Raw genomic sequence first — 25,241 nt, forward strand, 5'->3', positions numbered from 1 at the left:
TAAATGGAACGCATCAGGGAACTCAGAGCATCAGGGTTGGCAGCACGCACCTTTGCTGGCTGATAATTTTATTTATATATTTACATACTCCTTCCTTTTTAAAATTTATTTATTATTCACTTTACATCCCAATTATATACTGCTTTCTTGAGCTAAGACTTACATTTAATTTTCACTGGTAGAAAATGAACCAACCAATATATATGAAATTAGTTGTTATTTCTTGGTTGCCAAGGCGAATAGTTACAGACTGTTATAGTTGGCAAGGTAGGCCCTCAAAAGAATGAAGAGAATTTAGGTGTCTGGCGTGCCACATCCCTTTTGTCTATGCTCAGCAAATGACGCCACCTGTCATCTCCTATCTCCCTTTGGCCCTTTCCCATCAGTACTTCCTTTCAGCTTGAGGGAGGTGTCAGTCCTGGGGAACATTATGTGCAGAAGGAAGCAGCAAGTGCAAGAGGATGAGCAAAGATCCCATGACTTGCCTGGCTTCATCACCATAAACACATCATAGCAGGAGAGACAGTCTCTCTCTTGGACTTGAGCTTTCTTCTCATCAAAGGTAGTCCTATTTGCACAAATCCTTTTTTAAAAAATGTTTAATTTTTTCAATTTATATATATATTTGATATACATACACATATCTTTTTCTTTTTCTTTGTTTGTTTGTTTATTTATTTATTTTAGACAGGGTGTCCCTACATAGTCCTTGTCTGTCATGGAAATCACCTTGCAGACCAGGATGGCTTTGAACCCACAGATCAACCTGCCTCTGTCTTCCAAGTGCTAGAGTTGAAGTTGGGTGCCACCACACCCAGCTTGTTTGCAATATATCTTGAACATACCCCAGGCAGGCCCTTGTATCACTCAAACCCCACAATACATTTCCTTCTACTTACACATCTCTCTCTCTCTCTCTCTCTCTCTCTCTCTCTCTCTCTCTCTCTCTCTCTCTCTCTCTAAATAAGCCACTGAATCCAGTTAGTGCTGGTTGCACATGCATGGGTGTAGGGACATCCACTGGAGAATGGGCAGCTTTCATGTGGCCACACCCCAAAAGAAAAATGGCGGTCTACCAGCAGCCATCACTTGCCAGTAGCTCCTCAATTAGGGATGGGGTTCCATGAGCCTTCTCCTGTCCACCCTGGAATGTCGACTGGCTTCATCTTGCACACGACTTTACGATGGAAAAGAGAATTCTCCCTCTCTGGTTTTATTTCACCTTTTCTCTAGATTAAAGTCATCCACTTAAAGGTATTCTATTATAGTGATGTGGACAAGCACACGAGGGCCAACATTTGCGTATGGTAAGTGCTTTCCCTGATTATGGGAAAATAAGCTTTTATTTTTGGCTTTTTGAGACAGTCTCATGTCTCATGGAGCCCAGGCTGGCCTCAAATTGACTGTATAGCCACAGCTTGTTGTGAACTGCTAATCCTTCTGCCTCCACCTCCTGAGTGCAAGGATTTGGGGGTGTGTCACGTGTGTATTTATGTACTGAGATGTAAGTGTCTCCCACGGGGAACGCTCCAGGAGAAAGCTGTCTTCTGAAGCTCACTAGCCTGTGCAAACAAACAAACAAACAACAACAACCCACCGCTGACTGTCAGCCAAGATGCTGATGGAAGATGATACAGTTGCCTATTAAAGTCAGGCCCCTTAAAGTCACCCATCTGCTGTCTTTCCCACTAAAGCGACTACCAAACAGGCGCCATCCTCCAAGCTCTAAGATCAGGTATGGCACCAAGCAGTACCTAAGTTCAGTCTTTGCTGGGTGAAAGAAGAAGCACTCTGCCCGTGGCTTGAGGAGGCGTCAGTCAAGACAGCTGAAGGGTGGCTGTGAATGAAGACCGTGGGCTCCTGTCCCGGTGACACCCATGTGTGCTGCAGCCTGGAGGAGCACAGGCCCACAAGAACCAGAACCAGGCTTCCTGAAGGCAATTCACCCGCACGGTTCTGCTCTGTTTGAACCAGGCTTTCTGGTGAGCTGGGGAAGGGTGGGTGCAGGGGAACACCGAGGCCTTACTCACCTGAGGGAGGGGATCCCAAACTCAATCCTTCAAAGCCAACATTCAGGCCAAGCTGTGGGGCACTTAGTGACCTCAGCTTTCCGTCTTCTTGAATTTAATCTTTAAAATCCTGAGGAAGGAAAAGCAAAGGACATACCCTTTGAGGAGCCTCCCACTTGCTTCTGTCTTGATTCCAGATGTGGAGAAAGTACCCTGGGCTGATCCTTTACCGAACACTGCAGCCAAGAGTCATAGTGCCCAGGTGTCCAGAAGTCCAGGGCTGTTGCCCAGAAACACACACACACACACACACACACACACACAGGATTTAGTCACACTTCCCCTGGAGTCCCATGTCTCCTGCTATGAACCATAGGTTTAAATTTCTTCCTCTTCCTGAACCTCTTTTCTTGTCGCTAAAGTGGAGACCATTCCTATTTTCCGGCTGTCGTGTGCCCTGGAAGCACACACGATGCTTGCCTTTAAAAGGAAAGAGAGGGAAGAAAACAGATTTCTAGACCTCAGAACTTAGAAACTTGCTAGATCTTGAGTTGGTGGGTCCCTGGCATCCATATTGTTGATGTGGGCAGGTCCTCAGCCCTGCGTATTAACACTGAGGTGGTGGCGGCGGCCTAGTGGCACACTGGTGATGACCTCACACTGGTCATCAAGAATGAATACTATACCCTCACCTCTCTACGTAAGCATAGTATAAATAAATGTCTTTTTCTGACATGAGTTCTACTTCATAGAGCAGGAGTAAGAGGAAGCAAGAATGAAAATATCAGAGTTGAATATTTCCTTCCCACATCCCTGAGACTTGTGAAAGCCACTTGGGAAATGACTGGTTTAGAAGACCAAATGAACTCAGATTTATAAAAAGTACTCTGTAAATAAATACAACAGGGATAATACTGACAGAACATACAGCATCTGTATACGCGTGTGAGCCCTGCAGCTTGAACACAAACATAATTGAAAACACACACCCAACGCCAGCCACCTGCCACTGTCCCATCACTGGGGCTGCAAGGGAATAGTAAAGATGAAACCAGATTGACATGGGCCCTAAAGGCCAGAAAACAGGTAGAGAATCGCACTTATCTCCTTTATCTGCACATTCCAAACCCAGATGAGGGGATTGTTGAGGGGGTGGAGTCCTCTAATTAGAGTGCTCAGCTAGAACCTTGCTTCTTTGAACCCGCGACTCCTCCAGAGGAAGACTACCCACATCCCAGCACCCATGTTGTGCCACTCATGACCAACGTAATTCCAGCTCCAGGGAATCTGACTCCGTCTTTTGGCTTCCAGCTTTCACTGGCTCATGCAAATACATGGCAGACACTAACACATATACACAGTAGACGCATCAGTGCATACATAAACATAAATTGAAATAAATCTAAAACAAAGAAAGGAGAATCGTGACACTTTGAAAGCAAAATGATAAGATGACTATGTCATTATAAAATAGTAACTTACTAGCTAGGCATGATGGTACACATCTATAATCCAAGCTCTCAAGAGGACGAGGCAGGAAGGTTCTGAGTTCAAGTGCAGCCTCAGTTATGTAATGAGATGGTGTCTCAAATGCAAGGAAGCAAGCAAGCAAGGAAGGAAGGACAGGCAGACAGGAGAAAGGGAAAATAAAAAGTCTGGGTTTGCAGCTCAGAGGGTACAGTGCTTGCCTAGCATATGCAAAGCCCAAATAAAAACAAGCTGCACACTTACCGACACCAGCACTCAAGAGGCTAAAACAGGAAAAGGTCAAAAATTCAAGGTCAGGTCTGGAGAGATGGCTCAGCATTTAAAAGCATGTACTGGTTTTCTCTAGGTCCCAAGTGTGGTTGTCAGCACACATGTCAGGCAGCTCACAACTGTCAAACTGTAGGCCCCAGGGATCCGATGCCTTCATGGGAAACTGCACTCACATGTGCACATACCCACATACAAGTACACACGTATACAAATAATTTAAAGGTAATTATTTTTTAAAATTCAAGGTCATCCTCAACTACATGGCTAGTTTGAGGCCAGACTGAACTTATATGGCATCCTGTCTCAAAAAAAAAAAAAAAGAAAGAAAGAAAGAAAGAAAAGAAAAGAAAGAAAGAGAGGGAGGGAGAGACAGAGAGGGAGGGAGGAGAGACAGAGAGGGAGGGAGGGAGGAAAGGAGGGAGGGAGGAAGGGAGGGGAGAGAGAAAATCTCAGAAAAATAAATTTGATCTCCAGGTTATGTTTATTCTTTTCCATCTTTCAATATATTCTTGAAGCTATAGAGGATGAGTGTGGACCTCAGACATCTATGTAAGAAGAACGTCTCAGGTTCAAGAGAGCTGGACTGTGATCTGGGGCCAGTTGAGATGTTCTCCCTGACTAAACTGTTGATGACTGAAGAGCAACAAAAGGCTGAAATTATGAATTTGCAAATCCCTGAGATCCAGACTCAAAGATTTTCATGACATCAGCCATAAGCCAGGTGACAATCTAGCAAAATGTAGCATTATATTTGAACTATAGATTGTTCATTTATTTATAGCAAGATGAGATAATTATATAGACAATACTTCGAAAATACTTTGCTGAGGTAGACGGTTATTGATTGGATTACTGACTGAAATCCTCCTCATCAACAGTCTGTGAGCAAATCATGCCAGTGTGCATTGGGATCCACTTCCCCAGCCTTGTCAACCTGTAAAGCAGAGGTGATGGCCAGGCCTCCCTCTGTCCCATGAGACCACTCTGAGACACAAAGTGCATCTTACCTGCCCAGCTCCAGGCAAACCATCACCATTAGCTGTCATCAGCCACTCAGCTAAGGTCACCACCGGCTCACTTTCACAAGTCCCACTCGACATCTTCTTAGTAACTGCTATTCACTGAAGCCCTCTGAACCACTTCTGGTATTTATCTCTGAAGTGATAAAGCCTTTTCCGCCTGCATCAACTGTCACCTAACATTGAAAATGCAACACAGTGGTGCTTACCTTGAACATATTTTATTCTCCTTATTCCATCCCTTACTGACACACACATAGGGATCCATGCCCACCTACACCGGTCACACTGCCCTTGAAGTGAGTATCTCATTAAAACAGATCATTCCTTATTCATAATGTAGTCGTGTCGAGGGCTGGTGGGACCTTAGGAGGTCATTAGGTTGTGGAAGCCCCACCCTCACAAGCTGACTATTTATTTCTCAAGTGACTGGTGCATCAGGATCTCGAGACAGGAGAGACCTAGGTCCTGCAGGGCTGCAACAGTTACCTCGCATACAGCAAGGTCACCCTGGAGTTTTGCCTCGTCGGCTCCGCATCTCCCTTCACCACTCTCACGCACCCTCCTGCTATAGTGATGGCGCACACACCATGTCATAGTGAACATTGAATGTGGCTGCCGAGCCCAGTCACCCTCCCAAACCTGGGGCCAAGGAAGAAGAAGCCTTTTATGCTTTTAAAGTAGTCAACCCCAAGTATTGTATTTATAGCCACACAAAACGCACCAACAGCCATGGAAGTGGCAGTGCCTTCTGGGAGTAGACAGGGAGAGGATGGCAGACATCATGAATTTGCATGCACTGTTTCACCCCCTGAAAACCCATGAGGGGCTCCCTGCAGCAAGCTGGCTAGCTAGGCTGATCGAATCGGTGACCCCAACTCAGCCAATGATGTAAAAAGCGATGGAAGACTCTCAACATTAACATGCATGCACACAATATGGGAGCACACAACACACAGGCAACACACACACACACACACACACACACACACACACACACACACACGCATCCATACCACACATACACATACGAAGGTAAGTAAACAAATAAGTCCACTGGGAGACCAGTGGTTCAGTGAAATGGTGAGCCTCAATGAACCTGAGGGCATGGTCCCCAACACGCCACGAGTGGTAGAGCTAAGGCTCAACTCTTCAGGAAAAGACAAGCTATCTCTCCGAGTACCAATTGCTAACAATAGCCACACCATTTCCATGACAGAATTTATGTCCTACAGTTTCCTCCAGAATTCACCACAATCATTCCTGCCTTCACCCAGTATAACGCCTTCAGGAACACAGGTGTCCACATTCAATAAAGAAGCATTTGATGGGAAAAAATAGATTGACAGGGTTGGGAAAAAACCCAAATTTGATCTTTTACTCTCACTGAATGGCTAGTGATACACTTTAAAGGTTTATTCGTTCTACAAACACACTGTGGGGACTGCACACCAATGCCTGAAAGACCATCCCATCCTGCAGTTCCTATATTCAACCAGAAGAGGGAGGCAAAGTGCCAGCCCTGCACAAGGTGGAGCCTCAAAGCCGAACTTTTGTTCCAAGTTGTGGGGAATCCCAATTGTAAGCCCCCAAATGCTTCCGTTTTTGAACTCTAAGTTTTGGATAGAGTGAGTCTGGCCAGCAAGACAGACTTGAAAAAGGAATGCAGACGCTTTGAGCAGCTCCCCTCTGAAACCACAGAATCTCTGGGAACCCAGGTACAGAGAGCATTGAACAAGGCATCCAGGTTGGCCATGGTTTGCCACATCCCCAACACTGAGAACTGTGAAAGCTAAACAATGCCTGTCACCTCTCATCTGTGTTAACACGCATACCCGAAAAGTCTGATTCAAAACAAAGTATGCCCCTGCCCCCCCCCCCCAGTATCCCCTTTTGAAAGCAATGAAGTGAGAATCCAGTATGTTCCTTGGGGCACACAGTCCAGGTTTCTAGTTTTCATGGGGTAAAAATTATGCCAGCTTTTCCATTCCCTTGGCCTACACAGTAGTACATCTGCAAACACTCACAAAGAGTGAAGCTTACTGAGTATTCATTTGAAACTTTTAGCCTGCATAGAAAGAGTAGTTGGGAGTGTGGGCAGTGAGTGACAAATGCCTGTCTTCCAAATGAATCCCATAAACACTGGGGGGTGGGGAAGATAGGCACCAAGGGAGCTGACCCAAGTAACCAGTTTTTGTGAACACCCAAAGTCTGAAAGCAAACAAAGCTGAGCACGGTACCTTGTTCTGTTAGTAAAAGTGGCACTCCCCAGGGAATTTTCGACTATGTATATGTCTGCGTTGAACAAGTACTTAAAATTATTATATCGTAAGAGCAGTGTTTCCTACAAAGTTAAAATTAACAGACGGCTAAAATGAATACCATGGGGCAAGTCTGGGGTCAAGAGCGTCGTGTGGACCTGGGCTCTTAACATTCAGAAACACACAGATGTGCACCTAGACATGGGTTACCATACAGAGAGGACAGAGGCTGGGACACCCAGTATCCATGAGCACAGCCTGTGTCCTTATTCTTAAAAAAGAGTAATTAATTAAAAAAAAATCATTCCTCAGTGAAATGACTTAGGGCTTCTTAGATAAGTAATTGGTCCCAAGACTGGAGCAAGGAGCATTAAATAAGAAGAGCCTTGCGGGGGGGTGGGGGGGGGGTGAGGCAGATGGGGGGGGGGGGAAGAAGAGCCTGGAGCATCTTCTGGGGCCAGAAAGTAATAAAGGGTTAGAAAAGATGAGTTGCCAGGCAGTGGTGGCTCACACCTTTAATCCCAGCATTTGGGAGGCAGAGGCAGGCGGATCTCTGTGAGTTCGAGGCCAGCCTGGTCTACAAAGCAAGTCCAGGACAGCCAAGGCTACACAGAGAAACCCTGTCTCGAAAAACAAAAACAAAAACAAAAAAAGAAAAGGAGGGTCAGAGGAGTATGTGGAAAGAAAAGAAGGAAAAGAGGGAGCCACCTCAAAGGACAATGACAGCAGCCTGGAAGAGCTTTCATTACAGGAACCATCTCCTAGGGAATGGAGCTGTACTCCCTGCACTGCCTCCCCCCACCCACCCCCAAACAAAACAAAGAAGCCAAGTTGATAGTGAAATCCCAACTCCTAGAACAGGATTCATGTGACCGTACTTGAGCAAGAATCATTGCAAATGTAATCAAGGTAAGATAAGTTCCTATGATGGATTGCAGATGGCCTTCTAAGGAGAAAAAAGGATGGACACACAGAGATCATCTCAGGATCTTCAGTGACATAACCTCAAACCAAAAAATGCTAAGTACTTTCTAGCAACTATCTGAAGTTAGGAAGGGGGCATGAACCACCTCCCTCGGAGCGTCCAATGGACCTGACCCTGGAAAATACTTGTTTTCGGGCTCTGGCCTCCTAGCCTAAAATTGCCTTCCTGTTGATGGGCGTCCTTGGGAAGCCAACGCCAATGGATGGTAAAACTATCAGATGAAAACTTAAGCACAGGTAAGCTACTGGCCTAGTCTCCAAGTATCTCTCTTCTTTACAGAGGTAAAAATAGTAACTTTACCATAGTGAAACCTGCTGGGTACGTCAACCAAGTGACTGACTGGAGATCACGACCTGACACATGTCAACTCCATGTTCCCTCACATGAAGCATGGGGAAGATACACATCATCACCCAGGTAGCATCCTTTCCAGTACACAAGAAATAGCGACCCAGCCCAGATTGAAAGACACTGTTTACTGAGCAGCTTACTGTAAAGTGTCATGGCCATGACACTAGACTAGCGAGCAGTCTAAGGAGATGCAACAACTCAATGCAATGGGGTATATTAGGGCAAAGGCCTAGCCCGCAGTTCTGGTTTATTTACCCATTTTGGACCAATGATGATTTCTTAATCCTGATCACATGCGTATGGTGATATAAGGGTTGATGAACATTAAAGGCAACAGAGTAAAGGGTACATACAAATACCGTACTATATTTATTTCCCTGTCCAAAATTATCCCCAGATCAAGGAAGAAAAGTTAGGGGGTAGAGGTAGGGGGTAGAGGAAATCCAATGAGGACCAGCCTAATGGCCACTCAATAAGCCAAGACTTATTAAGAAGCTGGGCCTGTGAGATGTAGTTCATTCAAGCACACTGGTTTAATGCTTTTATTTTTAACTCTGCTTTGGTAGTACAAAATTCATAAAAAGTACAAACCGGACAAGTTAAAAATACATTCGACACTGGAAACAGTGAAATTTTTTCCTTTACAAATTTTTTTTTACATCGAGGTGGCAACCGACTCATTCGTCACACCAAGAAGCCATCCATCGTTAGTGTTGCAGACAGTGAGCTTGTCTCGGAGCCTCAATCCTTCTGAGGGACGAGGACGAAGGAGGGACCCACGAAAGCCAACCATGCTGGGAACACTCAGAGTTCTCACCAGACAGTATGAACCAGTCCAGGGCTTGTGCTAAAAGTATCGAATGCTTAGCTTTTGGCATCTCTGAAAGCCAGTCCACCCAACTGCTCAAGTATTAGAAAATGTTTAAAATGTACTCTTGGTATATAAATACAATCTTAAATATCTTTGCTTATCCTTTTGTTTTGTTTTTTTATTGCTATAGAAAGTGCTCTAGATTGAATAAAATTAAAAAATAATTAAAGCTGAAGAATATCTTACACACGTACTAGCCCATCACCATTTAAAAGGACATTATGGTTTCTTATGCAAAATGTATGCTTTTTTGTTTCATTAAAAAATATTGGCTTAGCTGCACAAATATTACTCCCACTAACACACACTCTACTTCCTGGACCATAGTGAACCTGGCACCCACACTGGCCTTCTCTGCTTTGTAGACACAACACACACATGCCAGCGTGCGTTCCCATCAAACTGCATCTACCACTCACATAAAATGTTAGGAAAAAAAAGTTAATTTGTTTCCAGAAACAGAATCAAGTACACATATCTACAGAAAATACCCTGGGGTATATTTTTACAACAATCTTTTTTCTTTTTCTATTTTATTTTTGTGGAGACAAAAAAAGAACAAAAACACACCCTTTGTTTTTGAAATAAATGAAGTACTCAAATGCATCATCACACCAATGGAAGCAGGCCATAGAGCCTGCCTCACCTCCATCCCAGACCTATACAAATACCACCTCTGCTTCTATGCACTTCCAGGTGTCTTACAGAACAAGGCTAAGAGAGAACTCCACAGGGCAAGAAGCCGAGTGGTGGAGAGTACCAGGAAAGTGCTCTGCCACAGAGCTATATCCTAGCCCTTTGCACTTTCTTTGTTTTGAGATAGGGTCTGGCTCAGTCACCTAGGCTATCCCCTGAACTGTCTCTGTAGCCTACAGGCCTTGAACTTGCACTCTTCCTAATGACTGAGAATTAGTTACAAGAGGAACCACAGGACCCTGAGTGAACCCTGCAGAGGTCTCAGCAGGGGCTCATTTGCATAAGAAAGGAGTGCTTGCTTTCGCTTGCTGGTTGTCAAAACAAAACAAAACTTTTTAGAGTGACTTTAAACCATTTTCCCTTTTACTCAGGTAGACTAAATGAGAACTATTTAGTAAGTTAAATTAAAAAAATAAAAGGTAATGACAGAAGAGTGACAGGCGTGGGCTGATAGCAGCGGGAGTCAATGCTGAATTCTTGGTCCAGGAATCTGAAGTCTAGAGTGTCTGTGCTTCTTTCTGTTTCCTTATCTCCTGGGGGACCAACTTCTGAGCGGCTCCACTAGATGTTGCCAAGGCCCTTTTGCAGGCGAGAGTCTTCTGTAACAGCCCAAGTGTGTATACAAAGGTCAAAATGCGATCTGTGGCTCGGGTAACAGACATGAACATACAGGAAAGGTCAGGCTGTAAACAGTGTTCACAAGGCTGTAATTCCAAGGGAGGAGCCTCTTGTATACAGAACAGCCCAGAATGGGCCACTGGGAACCGTGGTGGCTGGGGACGGTCTGCAAGGGTAAGAGAATTACTTCTTTCCCTCTAAGAAACTGACTGAAATTTTCATCAGACCTTTTAAGCGTCTTTCAGAGCAAAGTGGATTCTGTGTTCAACATAACAAAAATATTCCCTTTTGGCTTTGATCTGCATGCCTGTTGACTTCATGATACAAACTGTATAAAATATATAAAAATATTCCCCAGGCAACTTCGTATCTTGCAAGGTCGGAGTCTCTTGGAACTCTTCAAGAAAAGCCATTGCTGCAAGACAAAACAACAAAGTAACGCTGTAACAAAAGGGAACCATGCCATGCTAACCCGCCTGTGATGACCCCTCCTAACCCCATGCCACTTAACCCTTCCCCTGTGACACCTTCCCTTTTTTCTTTTTTTTTCTTTCTTTCTTTCTTTTTCTTTTCTTTTCTTTTTTTCTTTTTTTTTTTTTTTCAAGACAGGGTTTCATTGTGTAGCCTTGGCTGTCTTGGACTCACAGAGATCCACCTGCCTCTGCCTCTGCCTCTGCCTCCCGAGTGCTGGGATTAAAGGCGTGTGGCACCATGCCCGGCTTACGTCTTTCTTCCTGAATTCAGTCTGAGAACATTTTAAGTGTCACCCATGCAAAGCAGTTCTCAACCCCTGGGTCACAACCAAAAAGACCATCAGAAAACATAGGTGTTTACATTATGATTCAGAACAGTAGCTAAACTGCAGTTATTAAGTAGCAAAAAAATAATTTATGGCTGGGGGATCACACAACATAAGGAACTGTATTAAGGATTGTAGCGTTTCACACAAGCTCCGACGGCAGCAGACACGCCTGCAATCAGCGCTTCACTTCTTCAGGAACACGGGGTCTTAAGCCCCCTGCCCCTGCTGTCATATCACCTGCTGCAGAGTGAAGACCTCAGTCACTCTTATAAAATAGCTTTCAATGTCCCAAATATCCCCTATAATGGATAGCTTATACCTTTTCATTCTCCTGAAGTCTGAGAGTGCTCAGGATATGACTGACATTCGAAAGATGTCATTGTATACCGAAACGTGCAGAAATGTGAAGGACTACCAAAAGTTAGCTGCCAAGTCTCTGTTTAAGAACAGATTATTTGCTGGGCATGGTGGTGCACGCCTTTAATCCCAGCACATGGACACTCTCTGAGTTCGAGGCCAGCCTGGCTTACAAAGAAAGTTCCAGGACAGCTAAGGCTACACAGAGAAACCCTGTCTCGAAAAACAAACAAGCAAAAAACAAGACAAACAAAGAGCATACTATTACAAGCCAGATGTGGGGGGCACATCACACAGAAGTATAATCCTAGCTAGAGGCAGAGGGGGAGAGGGGGATCCCAAGCTTGAGGCCAGTGTGGGCTACACAGTGAGTTCAAGACCAAACCCGGCAGCTTAATGAGACACAATAAAAGGTAAAAAGAGGATTTGGGGTGGAGGGAGCATTTGCTGAGCATATGCAAGGCCCTGGGTTCAATCCCCAGTAACTAACACACATAGTAGGGCAGGGAGGGAGGGAGGGAGGGAGGGAGGGAAGGGGAAAAGAACAAAACTGACCCTTCAAGATAGGTACTCTAAGATTATTTGCTATTTTAAAATATATTTATTTTTGTTTTATACATATGCCTGAACATACGTTTGTGTACAGGGTGCATAGCTGGTGCCCATGGAGGCCAGAAGAGGATGTTAGACACCCTTGAACTGAAGTTAAGGATGGATGGACATGAGCCATCTTCTCACAGCTGGCTCCTCTCTGGGCCTGTGGTCCAGAAGATGCTGAGATCTGAGCCCAGGTCCTCTCCAAGAGCATCAAGAGGGCTCTTTGCCACTGAGCAGTCTCTCCAGGCTCCAAGACTAACACTTTGTATTTCTCGGCCATTCATGGTGATCATAGTGACTTATGATGGAGAGGAGAGAGGAGATCGATTTCCCGAAGGAGGTAAATTGGATCAAGGACCATTCCTCACCTCAGCTAAAATGGACATGAAATACTCTCCACTAAGCCAACACAAGCCAAGCTTTCAGTTCTAATGAAGCAAGTGGCGCATTCGTGGAGCTGAGGCTTGGGTTTGTATGTGGGATGACCAATGGCCAGGCTGCGGCTGCTTTCAGGAAGGGGGCAGTAAATACTTCACAGAGCAGCACAGAAAACGCTGTCCCCCTGTGTGGTAGAGAAGAGTAGAAATGTTCCCCAAAGAGTTAAAACGATGTTAGATTTTTAAGGACATTACTTAGAAACTATGTATTGGGTGGTTTTAAGGTTCCTGTTTGAGTGATGTTTTTGTATCCAGAAAAGTAACAAAGCCCCGGGGCAATGAGGTCAGGCCTGGAACGCAACATTTCATCAGAGGAAGAGGGTGTGGTGGCTCATGCTTGTAATTCCAGGAGTCAGGAAGATGAGGCAGAAGGATTGCCACAAATTCGAGGATAGCCTGGGCCATAAAGAGCTTGTCTTGGGGGGGGGGGGCAGAGAAAGAAAGAATTCCAACCAAGAATTTGTCATTTAAGGAGTCATACAGTAGAGTCCACTGCCCTCCAGGATGGACACTCAAGACCCACGTTAGGCCAACAAGAGGTTAAGAACCAGAGGCCTAAATTCAAACCCAAATCCTTAGTCCCAGCTGTCAGAAGTTAGCCATTCTTGGCCTCTCCAGCAGGGAGCCAGGGTTTGACCTACACTGAGGGATACTCAGTGGCTATCACTGAGCAGTCAGCAGCGGCTGGCAGATCAGCACCCGGTTCTCAGCCCCAACCCACCATCATGTCAGTATTCTCCAACAGCCGCCCCCGTAGCTGATTTTAAAAACCTGCCCTGTGCGCCGTTATCTCTGAGCAAGGATGTGGAAAATCCAAGCTGCTGCTTAGAGACCTTGGAAACTACACAGCAGAGAGAAGACACCTTCACAGAAGCCCTTTCAGTCTGGTCTTTGCTCACTACAAGGCAGATATGAGTTTCCATGTAAACACCTGTCTCATCAGAATAACAGTTTGGGGGGAGGGGCGAGACAGCACATCCTCACAGATGTGGTCTGCCTGTGTTCCAGAAGCCACATGTAGCTCTAGCCAATGCCAGCTGTGGATGGTCCAACACAAAACCATAAATTTCCATAAGCATCAAGTCCATGTATTTTGTCTTGTTTTTGGTAACTCAGTTATGAGCTGTGTCGCCAATACCACGCAGTGTCAAAACCCTGGCTTGCAAATGCTCAAGTGTGGTCTACCATCAGTGAGTGAAATGTGGTACCTAAAATGTACAGACTGCATTCAGTATGTTTTAACAACACTGAAGTCTTTAGTTTACTGGGAAGGGACTGGATCTTTACTGACAAAGAAAGCCACTCTGAATTGGTATGTCCTTACCACTCCAAACCAGTGCTAACATGTGCCTTCCACACTGGCCAACAGATCGGAGCCTCATGTGGGGGCGAACAGAAGCCACAAAAGCCCAACAGGAATGGACAGAGGGCTGAGGGAGGAAACGTGCCCAAGCCTCACTCCCAGGGCCCATCAGCAGAAAGCTCCACCTTACCGCAGAAGCTGCCTCTCTCTGTGGGGGCAACACAGTGATGATGGATCTAGACAAATAGATGCTCAACTTGGAAGAGATTAAAGCAAGATTTTGTTGCATTGAAAACAAGTCAGGATCCCAAACAACACTTCCCCCCGTAAAACAAGAGGGGTAGGAAGGATGAAGTACTTAAATCACTAAGGATGTATCCAAAGAAAAGAAAAATGTCACCAGAGCTTCTCTGAAATTTGTAGCTTATATACTGTCTTAGCTGTAAAGACAGAATAATGCCACTGTCAAAGAATAAGGCGTAGCTCACTGAACTAAGCCCCCATTCATGGAAATTCTCTCTAATGGCTGGACATGAAGAAAGCTAACGAAGACCAGCTGCCAACACAGTCTTCAGACTCCTGCATGTGATCTACAGCCAAGACAACTGGTCAGAGCCCACCCTTACATTCCCGCCATGTCTAGATTACACTACCAAGATCTCTGTCAGCGGGATTCCCTGTGTGTCAGCCTCCATCTCCCTTCACCTCAGAACCAGTGGCACGAAAACTGGCTTGTAGTCAGACATGGTGATAATTCCAGTGCCGCCTGGGACTCTGTGTCTGTCTCTCGTCTCTCTCTCGCTCTCTCTGTCTCTCTCTCTCTCTCTCTCTCTCTCTCTCTCTCTCTCTCTGTCTCTCTCTCTCTCTCTCTCTCTCTCTCTGACAGGATCTTACTGTGTTCCAGGCAGGGCCCAGAACTCACTATATATACCAGACTGGCCTTTAAATCACAGAGATTCACTTGCCTCTGCCTCTAAGTGCTGACACACACCACCATGGCCAGCCTAAATCAGACATTTTTCATGTTTACTGACCACTGTATTTTCAATAACACACAAAACTCATATTTTGATGAGCGGTTTTAATAACTAAAACCTGAACTCTTAAATACCAACAGTGAGCAAGTATTTCTATATAGATCAGGTGGGGGCGGAGGATAAAAGCACTTAGAGATTTTTTTCCATTCAAAATTGAAATACTTAAACAAACAAATAAAAACCTAACATAGACAGTAGTGAATACTCTCACAAATTCTATTCCTTTCTTTTCTGAACAATGTCCAGGAGAACTCAAGCAGTAATGGAGCCAGAGCTATTGATGTTTTGATGGATCTGGGAAGCCGGCGGTTGCCCTGAACTAGGTTATACGCTAGTAGCAAGGCATGTACTTAGCAACACTGGCTCACTCAAGTGACGAGAACTGGACACTTAGGCTTAACCAGCCCTTGAGAAAGTGAGGCTGGGGGTGAATTTCTGCCACTGATGTCTAGTGTAGCTCTGTCCCTGGAGAAATGAACACTGAGCAGTCCTGAGTCTCGGCTCACCTGACGTCAGTCCCCACTGAGCTACACAGAGTGACATGACTCCAGAGCATCACCTTAGCAGGTTAGCCGTGGATCCCTTGTGTCTTGTGAGCTGGAAGGCAGCTGCCTTCAGTTAGCACCTAAGTAACGGTAGGATAAGGTTGTATTTAGCCTAGCTTCTCTGAGCCTAGAGCACAATGTAACAGGATGAAATTGAGGAGGTCGGAGGACAACTTGTGGTCCTTCATTCTCTCTTCCACAATGTGAGATCACTGGGTATCGAACGCAGGCCTTTAGGCTTGGCAGTGCGCACCTTTACCTGCTGAGCCATCTCTCCAGTACTGCTCAGTTTTTCAGATTCTGTACTATAGTGTGAACACCTGAAACTTGAACTGCTCTTAAAAAAATAAACAAAAAACCCATTTTGAGTTTTATACTGGTGCCTAAAAGGTTTCACTTTGGTGCATTTTGGATTTCAGACTATCAGACTAAGAATAACACTTAGCTGTTCAGTACCAAGGAGCACTGTGAGAGGATTGTTTTCCCTCCTTGACAAATAGGAGCTGAGGCAGCGGCAGTGGCATTTGTCTAAGAGAGCAGCTAATGAGTAAGAGATGAGAATTAGTTCCAGAGCTCCTGTGCGGTCGGTAGACACTACATGTCCTGTTAGAGAGAGCAGATGCCAGACTTCACCTTGGCTCCTTCATATTCGGAGATGTCAAAGTATCACGGTACAGATTATGAAAATAAAAGTGCTAGCTAAAACTATCAATACCATCTTCTAATTAAAGACAGAGAACATCCAAAGCATCTTGTTGTCTGCTCCCCTTACCCCCTGACCCAAGGTCTGTCTTTAGGTCCACCAGAGACCCTGAGCCTCTGATGTGCAGAGTCTAATGATGAGCAGCAGAGCAGATATTACGGCCCCTGCTTTTCTATGTCTTCTCAGAGGGCTGCCAGGGCTAGAGTGTGTTATCTTCCACACTGCCACTTCTTATGGCCCAGGCCAGGACACAGCAAGTTTGAGTCTAGCCTGGGCTACATGACCGAGACACCTGCATGAGTGATGGTGATGCACTCCGGCAATCCCAGTTCCTGGGAGGCTGAGGCAGGAAGATCACTGGGAATTCAAATGGGGCTTAAGTCACATAGTAAGTACCAGGCCAGTCAAGGCTGCACAGCAAGACCCTCCATCACAAAGTCAAACAGGTTGGGAGGGAGAGAAGAATGGGAGGATACAAGGGAAGGGATAACCATTGAGATGTAATATGAATAAATTAATAAAAATTTTAAAAACATAAAAAAAAAACCAAAGTCAAACAGGCTTTAAGAAAAAAAGAAGGCTAAAGCAATTTGCTTACGGTCATCAGTAGTTAACCAACACAGTTTAAAGTAAATCTATATAGTTCAAAATCAATCTTTTAATCACCAAATTACCCAGATATAGTACTTTTGGTTTTGGTTTTTTTCAAGACAGAGTTTCTCTGTGTAGTGCTGGCTGACTGACTGTCCTGGACTTGCTTTATAGACTAGGCTGGCCTCAAAGCCATAGAAATCTATCTGCTTTCAATAAAAAGAAAGAAAGAAAAGAAAAGAAAAGAAAAAGAAGTCTCTATTAGGGAGGGGGTAGAGGGCAGGGTGAGAGTCATCGGAATATATGACACACATGTGAAGTTCTCAGAGAACAAATTCAATTAATAAAAGTTAAAATAGAAGTGCCTAATAATTGACTTGTTTTAACTTTGACATTCTACTGTAAAACTAGAAGAAGAAAACATAGAAGCAAAACTCCATAACACAGTCTAGGCAGTGACTCCAAGAATCACACTCAAAGGAGCAAGAGCAGGTAAATGAGGTTGCGTAACACTGAAGCTTCCACATAGCTAAGGGAACAACGAAGTGAAGCCACAACTTACAGAATGAGGGAAATATTATATATAAAATATTAAAAATAATTGAACTAAAAGCATAATGCCCCTCACAGCTTGGGTCCCAGAACCCTGGCTAGGGCTGGTGAGGGAATGAAGGACAGATACATGCACAGTGGTGAATATACATATATAATATATGTGTATATATACATACACACACATATATATATACATACAGTAGATAATATGTTGAATATATAAAGAACTCCAACAACTCAGCAGCAAGAAAATCAAAATAAAACAAAGCACCTCAGTCCAATTTCTAAATGGGATGAAAGCCGATTAAAAATGTGTGAAATGCTGCACAACTTTCTAAGTCAGCGTTTTCAGTTAAAGGCGATCAGGAACTGGGGCAGGGAGACCACAGCTCATGGGCTAGACCATGCGAGCTGCATCGTTTTCATAAAAAGCCAGCGACCAGTGACAATGAAGACAAGGCTGTGGCATCTGGAGACTGAAAGCAATTCCATTTATTTAACTTTGAAGAACAAAAGCTTATTCTTCTAAGAGAAAATCAAAACACATTTTCTGTGAGAAAAAAAAAAAAGAAAAGAAACCATTTGACAGCATTGCCAAAATAGACCAGGCAGAGCGTAAGCCAGAATAAGCTACAAAAAGGAGTTCAGGCCACAGGGGCAGGGAGGGGATAGCCAGGGAGGGAGAGGACAGACAGGTTTTGTTCTTAAAAGAGAAGAGACGAGAAGGGGGGGGGGGGGCCTGCTCCAGCTGATGTGTTTCATGTAGAACACGTGATGGTCCCCCAGTAGCTATAAGGGTCAGAGCCCAAGGACCTCTGTGGACACCAAGAGCTGTGGGCATCCAGTCCTCAGTATAAGAAGGCACAGTATTTGCATACCACCTGCACATGTCGTCCTGTAATTTCTAAGTCATCTCTAGATTACTTATAATGGCAAATGCAAGTAAATGCTATGTAAATAGTTGTCACACTGCACTGTGCAGGGGATGGTGGCATGGAAAGACAGGTGCACATGTGAGTACAGACAGAGGACTTGCAGAAAGATTTTCATCTGGATATTGAATGAACCCAAATATGCAGAGTCAGTGGATATGGTAGACTTCACCAAGCATAGATTCTATTATAAACAAGAAAGAAAAAGAGGAAGGGAGGGAGGGAATGAGGGAGGGAGGGAAGTAGGAAGGGAGAGAGGGAGGGAGGGGGTAGCAGGGAGGGAGAAACCAATAAATAAGTGATTCTATAGCAACTTAAAGCACTGCAATAAAACAGCTTGAAAAGTCCAATCTGAACGAAACACCTTTGAGGGAAAAAAAAATACAACTTCAAAGATTTAATTCAACTATATAAAAACAGGTCAGCCTTTTGTAAAGTGTGTATTTCCCTCTCTCTGAGACAGAGTGTCATTGCCTATCCCTGGCAGACCTAGAACACACTGTATAGAGCAGCTGGCCGAGGACTCATAGAGATCTGCCTGCCTCTGCTCCCTCGGCGCTGGGAATAAGGCGAGGGCCATCACACCAGCCATTGCTACATTGTATGGTGAACCTTCCTGTTGAGCCCAGATGCAGAGATTTCAGCCCAGGTGAAAACTTTCAGGTCTTCTTGATTGAAAGTCAACTCAAATCAGCTGTCCCAAGAGTACTTTCTTCAGAAATGTTAGAAAATTTTAACAAATATGTGATATTTTAAATGTCAATCACTATTGCTCCCTTCTTTTTCTCAGTCCGTACTCTGTATAATTCAGCACAGACACAACCTGTGACAAATGAAACCAGGTCATCTGTGGGTCCCACCTGAACCTCCACCAATGTCCTCATAATTGCAAACAAGCTGTTTAAACTCTGCTGAAGAACTGCACCTGCAAACTGATTCCACAAATTATAAATCCTCAATTATTATTCTGTCTGCTTTGGATTTTTTAATTTCCGTAATTTAAAAAAATTTTTCTTTCTTTCTTTCTTTCTTTCTTTCTTTCTTTCTTTCTTTCTTTCTTTCTCCCCCCCCCCCCCCCCACGACAGGATTTCTTAGCCCTGGCTGTCCTGGATTTGCTTTGTAAACCAGGCTGGCCTCGAACTCACAGAGATCCTGCCTCTGCCTTCCAAGTGCTGGGATTATAGCCATGCACCACCGCACCCAGCAATTTTTTTTTTTAATTTCAAAATTAACTACAGTAAATTGGAGTCTCAGAGAATATGTTTCCTTCTTAAGGCCACTAGGTGAATTTTACTGATTTCAACAGCACACCACAGTACAGCTATCTTCCACTGAGAGCTAACATCATCCCAGATACTTAGCACTTGCCTTGAATCAATACATTAAGATCTTTACTTCATACAAAAAGGCGGTGTGGGCAGCTAAGAAATATGTATTTCCAAATGGGCTCACACTGGTGGGTGTGCCTTCTCATAGAATCCAATTATGTATTCCTGGCATGTATCAGAGTGCTTTGAAGAGAATATCAAATTGTAAGCCAGTTCCGTGTGGTCAGGACTGCAGGTGATTAGATCAAACTCCTGAATCAGATACACAGAGAATTCAGGCCAAGAAAGCCAGCTGAGTAACCTTAATTCCTTTAACTTTTCTGCATCTTGCTGGAGCCGTAACCAGGGCGGAGCGTGGCAAGAGGATAGCCTTGCAGTTAGTGCCTGCCTGCCACTGGGCCATGTCCTCTCAAGCAGTCAGCTGCTGGCCAGGTGGAGTCACGTGCATGCACTTTCTTGTTGGGGCTTTCATCAACTCAGACTTAACAGCATCTATGTCCCTGCCCAGAGGACCTTAATCGGCTTCTCTGACCTACCCAGGTCACGCAGCGGTCCACACCTAACACCAAAGGTACCAACCACCTCTGCTCAGTATTGCTTTCTTTTCTGGATTATGGGCGTGTCCACCTCTGCTCAGTATTGCTTTTCTGGATTATGGGCATGTCCACCTCTGCTCAGTATTGCTTTTCTGGATGATGGGCATGTCCACCTCTACTCAGTATTGCTTTTCTAGATTATGGGCGTGTCCTAGGTCTGTAATGCTCCGTAAAGCAGACTCACGCCTTGGTGGCTACTAATCATCTGAAATGTGACTAGTACACAATCTAAACATTTTTAAATTAGTTTACATGTAAGCAGCCTAGGTGACTGGAAGACACCCTAACAGACCAAGTTCTAGAAGGAGCAGTAGACACATTCCCCAGCCAGGGCCTAGGCTTCCTCCTCAGGAGCACCGTAGACTGACTGGTCAGGCCTACCATTCTATCTTGCAGGTCAGAGACCTAGGTACAAATCTCTGATCCCCTCTCTAGAGCCAGGACAACTGATATGTAACACATCCGATTGTGTGATATATAACCCATCTGGGATGATGGCGTGAACCCCGTTAGGAAATATTCATAGGATGACATGGTAGATTTTAACACTACGTCCAGAAAACTAGACTGCCAAGTTACCACTAGCTGCTGTTACTGTTGCCGCCCACTTCGTCACCGTCTTTTCCTGGTTTCCTATCAGCTTAGAAGACAGACTTATCTGCCTCGCTCATCCTCCTTAAAGAAATCACCTAAGCCAGGTACACTAGCCCACACCAGTAATCCCAGTACTCAGGACTCTGAGAAAGGACTGCTGTGAGTTCAAGGCCAGCCCAGGCTACATGGTAAGTTCCAGGCCAGTGTGAACTGCAGTTAAGAGACTCTGTCTCAAACACAAACAAGTAAAGCACCTATTTAGCTCCTAAAGTAAGAAGGGGCCAGATCTCCACCAACACAAACCTGCGGGGGGGGGGGGGGGGGGCGGAGACAGTCCCTCCATGCCTTACGGAGTTAAGGAACACAGTTTCTCCAGATGACTTCCGGAATGTCCTCAGCCCTATGAACCTGCAGGCTGCTAGAGAAGCTTCAAGCAAAATGCCCTTTTATCCCTCTGTTCAGCCTCACCCATGAAATGTGAATTAACTCCTGATACCAGCAGCATTGTCCAGCACGCCAGGCCCTGGGCTGCATTGCTACTTCAGGGAAACCTCACTGTCACCGCAAGGCAGGTAGTGTCCTCTCCACGTGCCAGTGGAGCCACAGTGTTACAGTGGCAAAGAGAGATTTGAACCCGGCAGCCAGATCCATGACTTGGGCTCAGCTCTGCCAGCTTGCTGTACCATTGAGGATGTGCCTGGCCTCAGCTGCCCTCACTTCCTTTATGTGCAGAACCCTTGCACCCTGAAGTCCCGGCCTTGCCCTCCTTGTATGTATAACAAGCATAGAGACAGCAAACGCTCCTCCAGAGCCAGGAAAGGAGTCAGAGGAAAGCTAAGCCAAGAGGAAGGAAGCCAACAGGAAGTCATTTCCGGGAAGCAGCCGTCACCTTGTCTACAGGGAGCTTCAGAACAGCTGGTGCAAAGAGCAGTATTGTTCCCAGGGTACCTCAGAGTACTGTTACTACAGAGTACTGCAGGGTAATATTCCAAACCCGGGGGGGGGGGGCGGGGGGAGTCTCTTTGATACAATAAATGAAAGAGCATTGATATGCTTTTTCCAGTCTTTTTCAAACCCAGTTTACTTAAACACAGGAAGAACGAAAATCCTTTCCCCTTTACCCTGCCATCTTTAGTTGTTTTGTTTTGTTTGACGCAGGGTCTCACTGGCCAGTCTTTTTTCTTTTTCTTTTTTTTTCTTTTTTTTAAATTTTTTTTAATTAATTTATTCTTGTTACATCTTAATGGTTATCCCATCCCTTGTATCCTCCCATTCTTCCCTCCCTCCCATTTTCCCATTATTCCCCTCCCCTATGACTGTTCCTGAGGGGGACCTCCTCCCCCTGTATATGCTCATAGGGTATCAAGTCTCTTCTTGGTAACCTGCTGTCCTTCCTCTGAGTGCCACCAGGTCTCCCTCTCCAGGGGACATGGTCAAATGTGAGGCACCCTCACTGGCCAGTCTTAAAGCTGCAATCCCCCTGCCTCAGCCTCCTAAGTGCTGAGATAGTTCTACTCTATCATTCCAACCTGATTTTTGTTTAATTTTTTCCCCTTCCTTTTAGACAGAAAACATAGTAAGTTTCCAAACTCTAGAAGTTTCCTTGTTGTACATTCTAAATTCTGGATTTTACCCTTTTTTGAATAGTGACACCAGGGACTTCAGGCCTTGAGGTGATGGCTCTCCCAGAAGGCTGCGGGATTCCTGGTTCACCAGTCTCACCACTCTGTAAGGCTCCAAGCCTCTTTACAGGGGGCTCTGGGCAGGCGAGCAACCATGAGGCCTCGGTGCCCCACAATCCTAACAGCTGCAGGGAAGCTCTCTTCTTTCCCTCCCACAGAATCCAGAATGCCTCTCTACACGTCCTCCCTTGCCCTGCTGCACTCCAGCCCCAACGTCCCCAGAACGAGAGCTCACCTGCTACTCCGTGTCACTCCGTTCTCTCTTCACAGGTGTCACAGGCACGTCCCCGTTGACACTCTCAGTCCCACTGACTGACATCAGGCTTCTCCGCTCCTTCTGGTTTGACCTGTGCTCCACTTTTGTAACTCTGAACCTGAGAGAAGGAAGGGGAGGCTATGACAGCTTTGCTTTTCCAGGAAGCAGGGACTATAGCCAACTAAAAAAAATAAAAAGAATCATTCGCCTGGGCTGGAGAGATGGCTCAGAGGTTAGGGCACTGGCTGCTCTTCCAAAGGTCCTGAGTTCAATTCCCAGCAACCACATGATGGGTCACAACCATCTATAAAAAGAGATCCCTTGCCGTCTTCTGGCGAGCAAGTGTACATGTAGGCAAAACACTGTATACGTAAATAAATAAATCTTTAAAAAAAAAAATCATTCACCTGGAGGTGACCAAACTTGGACAAGAGGGACACATTCCCTGCAGAGGCCTGCGCAATCACCAGAGAGTTTACGAGAGCATGGAAAGTGTGTAAGAAAACTCAGGCTGACTTCCTGAGTGGCCTCTGTGTTGTGGTTTCCAACATGGGCATTAAGCACAGGACGCTAGGGACCAAGAAGAGCAACTTATAACGATGCAGACATAACCAAGATGGTCACTGTCTAACCACCTCCAGCAGAGACACACCTGCCAGGCAGAGGAGCCCAGTGGCGACCTCACTACTGTAAGCTGCTTCTGTTTCTCAAAGCCAAATTTAGGCTAATTCTCACTGAAGAAAAATAAGTAAGTTAAAGAAGAGACTATGATTAAGGAAGGTGAGACGAGTTAAAGCAAAATACTCAGTCGTCTTTCCAGAAGAGTGTCATCAACTTCCTAGAGCCTTCCAATAACGACACTTTTATAGCGGTGGTCTTCATCTCCCATAAAATGACTTAAAACAAAAATGGACTTCTTTGTCCAAAATGAGGTCACCAGCCACATGGAGGAGGGGTCTGGGAAGTAGAGAATCTGTCCTGACAACCTGGAAGAGGCTTAAGCAACCACTCAGAAAATCAGCCAGAATGATTAAACATCCATGGTCTCCAACAGCAGAGAGGGCGGTGGAGTGTGAGCCCTGAAAAATGCATATTGGAGCTGAGCTGAGAATTTCCAGCATATTTTTCAAGAGAAAACAGAATGTGCTTTGTCCAAACGGCTTTGGGTTCTCATTCACCGCATTCATGAATTCCCATGACTCGGCCTCTTAATAAAAAGTCAGGTCAAGAGTTGTACTGTTCTGCTGTTGCTTGGCCAACAGCCCTCAACCCTGTCCTTGTTGTTACTGTAGCACGGAATGAGATACACCCAAATCAAAATTACAATAAAAAATGTTCAAACTGATAATGCTTATTGGATGGTCATGAGCTCCCAACCACCTTTACCCGAGTCACCATTTTTAGTTTTTACAGAAGCCCTGGGGGGTGGGTGTGATTGCCTTCTCATTTTGGGGCTGGGGGGGGGGGGCGTTGGGTGGAGGGGGAACTGAGGCACAGAGTGACAGTAATAGGCTGTAAGTAGGGGTTCCCAGACTGGACCAAGGCAGAGGCAGTGAGTCCAGGCAACTCTTCCTAGAGGTTTGTCCTAACTTAAACCCAGGACTTACCCAACCTGACTCCTGCATGGGTGACTTTTCCTAGTGTAACACAACTTACGTAAAGCATTTCCTGTATAAGCGCTCAAATTGCACAATCGTCCTTGAAGTGAGATTTTTGGTTTCTTTAAAAACCTGGTTATGTTATGTAAATATGTTTTTGTTTTAATTCCATATGTGGAATATGGGGCTGCTTCTGATTGTCCACAGCCGCTAACTATGATTTGTCTTGTGCTCTAGGAAGGACATGATTTTTGCCAACTGCAATTCTGTGAACTCTTGAGAAGGCATAAATATCAGAGCCCTGAGAGAGGCTGGAAACACTCTAATGAGGTACTGCTGCTTCCTCGACTACTGCGGTTTGCTGCCGTTAGTCAAGTGGTTATGCGCAAAGAGACAAGTAGAAGAAATTAGATACCCTTTCCGCAAATTTACCCCAAATAACTCAATGACCCCCTAATCAGCAGGAAGTGGTCTAAAGAGATCTACACCCCCTTTTCCCTCTGTCCTTCTTTCTTACCTACCAAGTTTTGGGGGGTTGGAAGGATTGAGGTGGAGAAGGGTGATAGATATAGAAAACCAAGTAGCCAAAAAACGTGGCTACAATTCCCTGCAGACCTGCTCATGTCAGACTAACTGCCTGTCCATCACGCGGTAGATTCTTCACACCACACGTGGGTCACGTGGAAATGATGGTCTGGGACTGAGGTCCCCAGAACACATCAGAGGTGACCACAAAGAAAGCAGTCATTGCACATCTGC

At 45.2% G+C, this 25,241-nt stretch overlaps 1 protein-coding gene across 4 annotated transcripts in view; it reads right to left on the reverse strand.

Moving 5' to 3' along the window:
* The window catches only part of Rell1 (RELT like 1), a 99,711-nt gene that overhangs the window by 34,218 nt on the left and 40,252 nt on the right, over positions 1-25,241 (reverse strand). Inside the window, exons 6-7 of one of the 4 annotated variants that reach the window (XM_051165323.1) lie at positions 22,864-23,002; positions 2,121-2,139 (exon numbers count right to left, since the gene is read on the reverse strand). In XM_051165323.1, coding sequence (XP_051021280.1) covers positions 22,867-23,002 — 136 coding nt within the window. In that variant the 3' untranslated portion in view covers positions 2,121-2,139; positions 22,864-22,866. Of the gene's footprint in view, positions 1-2,120; positions 2,140-10,012; positions 10,984-22,863; positions 23,003-25,241 lie in introns of those variants that run through there. The other 3 variants (XM_051165321.1, XM_051165319.1, XM_051165322.1) reach the window with 3 other exon arrangements.

Source organism: Acomys russatus, chromosome 22 (assembly GCF_903995435.1).
Source record: "Acomys russatus chromosome 22, mAcoRus1.1, whole genome shotgun sequence".
In the NCBI taxonomy this organism is placed as follows: Eukaryota; Metazoa; Chordata; class Mammalia; order Rodentia; family Muridae; genus Acomys; species Acomys russatus.